Source organism: Taudactylus pleione, unplaced genomic scaffold (genome assembly GCF_031769625.1).
Source record: "Taudactylus pleione unplaced genomic scaffold, aTauple2 ptg000268l, whole genome shotgun sequence".
Lineage (NCBI taxonomy): Eukaryota > Metazoa > Chordata > Amphibia > Anura > Myobatrachidae > Taudactylus > Taudactylus pleione.
Genome location: NW_028284670.1, coordinates 1,827,238 through 1,834,988, shown reverse-complemented (window position 1 = coordinate 1,834,988; position 7,751 = coordinate 1,827,238). Strand labels below are relative to the sequence as shown.

The window sequence follows — 7,751 nt, the reverse complement described above, 5'->3', positions numbered from 1 at the left end:
GGCTGCCTAAACGGAGACGAGTGATGTCAGTGGAGAAATTCCAGCTCTGTTAGAGCCAAAATCTCTCTGGGGCTTGCGGCAACAAGACCCTACCACAAGGGTCTCATCGCAAGCCCAATGGTCGCAATGGTCTTGACCATCACGACCATCTTCCTGGCCACTCGCTATAGCTGTGGGTTGTCACCCACAGCTATGCGAGTGGCCAGGAGGCCATTCTAAACAAAAAAAAGACCGGCCCTGATTCAGAGCGAGCGCTCTGTCAGAGTATCCGGCTCTGAATCAGGGCCTCACTTCAATGGTTACAAATTAAATAGTTTTCAGTAGCTCCCACTGTGCTGTAACATGCCTCATCCCCTCCCGATCTCATAGTTTAATATGTATGCTTGGATAGCTTGTTGCTGTTCCTCCAGTCACTGAAGCATATAAAGGATGAAATTCCCCCTGGTTACTACGTCTTACTTTAGTTGGTGGCATGGGAAATTATACTGTTATTACATGCATGTTAATCAGGTCCAATGAACAGTGGGCCTCATTCACTACAGATCACTATTACGATTGCTGTTGTGATCACACACGCAGGTCTGCTGTGAAATACGCTAATGAATGCAATCACAAAGCCGTCGCATATAGACGCCCACTACCGCTATCTCACATCCATCTTACCTTGCAAACTTGTATATCATTGGTAACATCAAGTATTATCGGAGCATCACGCACAATTACAACAGGTCAGTCAGTACTAAAGCTGCATATGCCATCGCAGTGGCTAATTTATGCACACCCATGCAATGGCATTCAGATGGACTGGCACGCCGAATGACGGGGAAGCCATCGCGCGGGGTCTCGCACCAAAGGGGGCGTGCTGTCGATGGTGATTGACAGCACGACCCCTTTGGTGGGCATGCCGGGGGCGTGGCTGCCCAGATGGAGGTGTTCCTATGGGAATGCCTTCCGTCTGGGTCCGGCCCCACTGACATCACTGGGAGTGATTTTGGCTCTGATAGAGCCAAAATCACTCCAGGGCTTGCGGCAACAAGACCCTACTGTAAGGGTCTCATCGCAAGCCCAATGGTTGCGATGGTCTTGACCTTCGCGACCATCATCATGGACGCTCGCATAAGCTGTGTGTGGCTCCAATTTTAGGTAGGTCGGCCCTGATTCAGAGCGAGCGCTCTGGTCAGAGCGTCCAGCTCTGAATCAGGCCCTGTGTTCTGTCCCACTTTATACTCATGTATGAAGAAGTCTAACACACATGCTCCTCAAAGGGTGTCTCCCAGAGAGGACATCCACATTCCTGAATTTTTGGCATACTGAAAAGTCGGGCTGGCACAATGTGATATGACTACACCTCCTCTTTTTGGCACCATAGGCAACATTTCAGACTACCACCATTTCTCACCCCCAAACATACTTCATTTTTGTAAACAAAAAAAAAAACAATTAAAAGAGTTACTCCCACAGGCAGACTGGCAGTCTAGAATTCAGATGCATTTATGTCCATGAGCCTGATTTTCAATGCAAAATGCTGTTCAGGTTCCACTGTATCCCAAGTGGCAAATGCATGATTTGTGGAGTGGTAGGTCCAAATGTTGGATCTCAGAATGGTGTTGGTGGTGAGTGGCCACCTTGAGTGTCGGCCTGTGATGTGCGTGCAAACTAATGATCTAGGACCTGTTACAGTACAGATAGGAATTGTGATCGCAGCTGTGAATGCACATGGAAAGCAGCTGTAAAATGTAGCTAATGCTTTCCAGAGCTCAGCCGGCGTAAAAACTCCCACTACAGCTTTTCCCACTTCCTTCCACTGTCGCTTTTCTGCATAAACATCAACACACATTGACCACTCATGCAGCATTTACAGCAGCTTTCAAGTTGTGTATGCAATCACAGTGGCTAATCTATGCACCCCCAAGCAACGGCATTCAAACCGACCGGCACATCTGCATTTTTCTGACCGCTCCCCCGTAACCACCCCAAAACACTCACAGCCTGTCACCTACTCTGCGATGGATTCCTCACTGCGTCTGTAATTGCAGTGCGATTGCATCACAAGCACAGTGCGGCTAATACACATGCGCAATGACAAACAATCGCTCGATCTGTGTATGTAGTTGTATTTGCGATCGGTACTGAATCAGAACCCTAGTCTCCTACTTTCTGCTCTTCTGAGGAAAAGGAACTGATGCATTTCCCTGGGAATACTTTATGCCTCATAGAACCAGCAAGAAGGACAAATGTAAGTATTTTTCACATTATAGACTGGCACACTCACCACTCCTGTCACTGTTTACGGCTTTGCCAATTGCATATAGTACATCATAGGTGCCGGAATTGTGGGTGGCAAATGGGCAGCAAGCCTTCTCTAACATATACTGGGTCAAGGGTTTACATACCATAAGTTTGCTATTGGAAATCTGTAGTTGAAAGTTAATGCTCAGTTATTGTGTCTGCTCTGGCCATTCTCTTTATGAAGTGATTCTTTCCAGTGAACTAATTCGTCATTAATAAAGTGACTTTCCCATATATTGCTGTTATCCTCACTAGTGTAAAATATTATATATTTCTATTTTAATCTATCTGATATGTGTAATGATTTATTAAATTGAACTTTGTGTTTTAAAACCAATTCTTGCACTCCTCCCTGATCGCTGCAATTGTGTAGCGGAGATGCCAGCTTTGGGCCTGATTCAGCGAGGGGAGTTATTCCGATGTTCCCAGTGATGCATCGGAGTCGCAGTGCACATGTGCTGTGATGGTCATGTGATGATGGTCACAGGGAGGATTTATTTGCAAAGTGAATGACAGACAGAGACCATTTGGGGGAGGTAAAATGGGAGTGGTGGCTCAGAAGCAGATGTGTTGCGACCATTTTGCAATTGCGATCCTGTATGCAATCAAAATGGCTCCATTACTTCAGTTCGGGTGGACATAGAGTAAATCAGTTGATCTAAGGCTGATGTTCCAAATTTTTGTGTAGTTGCTGGGATTTACGAAGTCACCGGTGGACGTATCAATACAAATCCTGGTGGTTGCGACATTTGCATATTGTCACACAGCTGTTGCGTACAGCAGAGGAGGTATTAGCGTACATCTCTGAATTGAGGCCTTTGTTTGGTCGATACTAATTATTTTCACTCACAGAGCCTGATTCCAGGAAAATAAAACTCTTTAATGTATAGTTAAAGTATACCAAATTGTAAAGATACGGTAGAACATTTCATAGCCTAGTAAATGTCCTGTAAGGGGCTGTGACAGGTATACTCTGAGTGGATTCACATGATAGTAAAAACATGGCTGACTTCTCGCTACTTGAATATTTACTACTGTGAGCAGAAGGGAATTAGCCTTAGTAATATACATGCAGAGGGTCAGGGAGGTGTTTTGGGTTTGGTTTGCACACTACAGTATCCCATTATTAGCACTGGTGCTTATCACTGCTCTCCTAACAATATTGAATGAGATCCACACTATCCACACAATGCAAAATGTGATACTCCAAAAAGTTGCCCCAAGTTCAGTGATGTCACTTAATGGGCCAAATGTAATAGGGTGAGAGTTTAGCAGTGACAAGGTCACTGGCATCATAGTGGAAGGCAGGTATATTTGCCCTAGATTCCTGACCTATGTCTTTTGAAACCTCAGGAAGGTGTTTTGGGCTATTAGCTTCACAGGAGGGTAATTAGGGCTTTCATTTGGAGACACACTACCTGGGTAAAGGAGCTATGGTGTCTCTATGAGAGAGGATATACTGTTGGGAAACATATCAACTAAGCCTGGTAAAACTTTCTGGTTTTTTTTAGTGAGTTAGGAATGTTCTATGTTTAGTCAGTGCCAGACGGCAAGGTGTTTATTTCTGTTTATTTTGATTTGCTGCAAATAAAGCTGGCTGAGGCCAGTTGCACCAGACCAACCGACTTTGGGCCTGATTCAGACCCACTCGCGAGCGGCTGTCCGCTCGCAAGTGGGTCGATGTTCTGCACTGAGCATGCGCACGACGGAGGGAGCTCCGTCGTGCGCATGTGCCAGATGCGACGAGCGAAGGATTTTCCTTCGCTCGTAGTGTCTCTTCAAAGGGGGCGTGCTGTCGATGTTGACTGACAGCACGCCCCCTTTGGTGGGCATGCCGGGGGCGTGCCTCCCTGACGGGGGCGTTCCCATGGGAACGCCTCCCGTCAGAAGCCGGCCCACTGACATCACTAGTGATGTCAGTGGGAGTGATTTTGGCTTTGATAGAGCCAAAATCACTCCGAGCCTTGTGGTTGAAAAACTCAACCACAGGCTTTTGTACGCAGTTTCGATGGTCGCGATGGTCAAGACCATCGCGGCCATCAAACTGCACGCTCGTATAGCCTGTGGGTGGTGACCCACAGCTATACGAGCGTCCAGAAGGATGCTCCATTTTCATGGAGGGCGGCCCTCATTCAGAGCGTGCGCTCTGCTCAGAGCGTATGGCTCTGAATGAGGGCCTTTGTGTGATTTCTCAGCTGCTGCGCAGAGCCATCTACCCCAGGAGATGGTTCCAGTTCCCCGACCCTGCTACACCTCTCGTACTATTACATTGGTTGAGTTGAAATCGTGAGAGTTGGTTGAGTCTGATAAACATCGGAGTTTGCCTGTTCTCTTACTCTATTACATTGGGCCAGTTTAAAAAGTGTGAGAGGTTACTGCCAAACTGTCACATTTTCTAAACTCTCACCCTATTACATTTTGTCCAATATATTAATTGAGTCACTGAACAGCAAGCTGAGAGTGGAAGTTGTAAGGTATTTTGGTCATGCTGATTGGAGATGGATGCTGATGTACCATATAACGAGTTATAGATGGAGGATATTTTGGGACTGGGTGAGAGACATGGGTATGTGGGCATTTGTGCATTTTAAAATGTGTCTAGACACTTTTACTCATTTCTACATGTACACAGGATTTACAACTAGTACAGAACCTTGTAGAAACCTTGTAATCTGGTCAACAATTTTAGAAATGAAAGTTGAGGAATCTAGGAGGAAAGGTGCAGTGGGCTATAAATATTTGAACAGCATGCATGATCATGTGACTATTGAAGCTGTTTGTAGAACAGCTTCAATAGAACTTCATTAAAAGAACTTCATTAAAAGAGCCAGTCATTTATGTTCTGTGCTCCTTGGATGCACTTAGGACAGGACAGAGGACCTGATTCAGACCCGGACGCTAGATGTGTTCTCTCGCTCCCTGCGTATGCAAATCCAGCGCATGCCATGCAAGTGAAGCGATCGCTCTTCAAGGCATTAGCACGTCCAGTATGTCTTGGCGAGCGATCACTTTGTGTATGTAGACTCCCACCAGTGAATCATAAGACACCCACTTGCGCATGTCATCTCCAGGAAGTGCTGTAAACCATTGGTACATCGAGCACCATCGGATGCAATCGCAGCGCTTAAAGTTGACTATACCCTGCCGCAAGCACTGTGAACATTTGAGAGTGAAATCCGACCAAGTGACGTGTACTATGACGCTGCCTATTAATTATGCACATCTCTGAAATGGTGTTAAAGTTCATAAGCATGACTGTGTTCGCACCTCCACTCCCCCGTTACTAGTGGCCTGCCCCTGTTACCACCCATAAATGGCTTGACCTGTCACTCATTCAGCTGGGCAGTCTCTGCTGGACGAGCGATTGCGTTCCCATCGCTCATACTAGTTCATGCACGCACACTGCAATTCATACACATGTGCAGATGAGCTACCATCGCTCATAGCGAGTGAATGCTCCTTACCGTCTGGGTCTAAATCAGGTCCAGAGTGTTAAATGAATACAGTGTAATCTGGAATCAGAATATTCATGCTGATTGTCCTGGCCAGCATCGTTTTTAGCCTCATCCTGACTCTGAAACAATTAGACCTACAGCTAAGACTGGGAGGAGAGGTATGTCTCTAGTGACCTGCCATCACTGCCCTGCAATCCTACCATCCTGCCATCACTGCTATGTACCCCCATATACTGTCATCAGTGCCATGTACACCCATGTCTTGTAATCACTGTCTTGTACCGCCATATCCTGTTATTTTTTCCATATACCTCCATATTCTATTCTCACTGCCATGTATCCCCATATCCTGTTATCACTGCCTTACACCTCATATCCTGTCTTTAGTGCCATGTACCCCATGTCTTGTAATCACTGCCATGTACCCTCATATAGTGTTATTACTGCCATGTACTCCCGAATCCTGTTAAAACTGCCAGATACAACAAAACCTCAATGTACAGTATGGTAAATGAAATTGTATGCAGAAAAGACATAGATACCACTCTAGGTTAGTTATAATACACACATTCTCTAGAAAAATACTGTATCCCTCTGACAGACATTCTGCCTTCTCAATTAAATATAAAAAAAAAATTAGAAAAAACAAATGTGAATGAGTGTTCATAAAGTCGTTTATTGTTCATCACAGGACATGCAAACCAAATGAGATCTGAACATTCTATGTTTTGACTTAGCATGAAGAACTGAGTTGTTCATCTAACAAAATTGGTTACTGTCTACTGCAATGTTAAGGTCTCATTTTTGTCATGGTCACTTTATCCTAAGTAAATTCCCCATGATGACTCTCATCTCTTGATTCCTCAAGCTGTATATGATTGGGTTAAACAGAGGTGTTACAATAATGTATAAAAAGGCGATACACTTGTTCACAGTCAAAGAATGCCCATTAGCTGGAACCAAGTAAATAGTGATTAAGGTTCCATAGTACATGGTCACCACAGAAAGATGGGAGCTGCAAGTGGAGAATGATTTCTTCTTACCAGTTGCAGAGGAGATTCCAAGAATTGTTCTGAATACACAGATGTAACTAATGACAACTAAGATAAATGGGATGACTATTATAGGGAAAGCACCAATCAGAATCTCTAACTGTAGAGCATCAGTGTAAGAGCATGACAGTTCAACAAAAGGAGCAAGGTCACAGAAGAAATGGTCAATGACATTGGGTCCACAGAACTGAAGTTGACACAGTAAATTAAGAGTAATCTGGGTGAGCAGAAAACCAAACACCCAGCAATAGATAACCAAGGAATTTTGTAGTTTAACGTTCATGATGATGTTATAACGCAGAGGGTTGCATATGGCCAGGTAGCGATCATAAGACATGACTGAGAGGAGGTGACATTCTGAACACCCTATAGCACAATAAAGATAAGACTGAGTTATACAGCCAATGACAGAGATGGTGGCTCCTTCCTGCCATATGACACGCAGCATGTTAGGGATGATAACAGTCATGAACACAATTTCATTGAGTGAAAATTGCTGGAGGAAGAAGTACATGGGAGAGTGTAGTTTTGGTCTGGTTGACACCAATACGATGATCATAGAATTTATTATGAGTGTCATAAAGTAAACAGTCAGGATCAGTAGAAATAAAATGATAGCTTTAAAGCCATTCATTTGTGGGAATCCCAATAATAAGAATTCAGTGACCGATGTATGGTTATCCTTGCTCATTGTGAGCTCCTTGGAAAATAAACAGATCAAAATTCAGTGGCCTCACAATTGGTCCTTGTTCCTATGAATGGGTCAATGCCTACCATTGTAAAGTAGCACATTTGATTATCAGAGCATGGTTTTGCTCACAGAACTTGATAAATCTCTCATTGACTACTCAATCTAATGATAACATATGTTCAACCCATCATGGAATAATCATTGGAAGCTACATGTCACTATAGTAGTTCTGTAATTCCAGACTTACTAGCAATGGGATAAATG

The 7,751-nt window shown here is 44.3% G+C and overlaps 1 protein-coding gene across 1 annotated transcript; it reads right to left on the bottom strand.

Moving 5' to 3' along the window:
• Positions 1–6,557: 6,557 nt before the first annotated feature.
• On the bottom strand, positions 6,558–7,487 carry LOC148513840 (olfactory receptor 10A3-like). The gene has a single exon (XM_088481269.1). The coding sequence runs from the start codon at positions 7,485–7,487 to the stop codon at positions 6,558–6,560; it is 930 nt and encodes a 309-aa protein (XP_088337395.1).
• Positions 7,488–7,751: the final 264 nt, after the last annotated feature.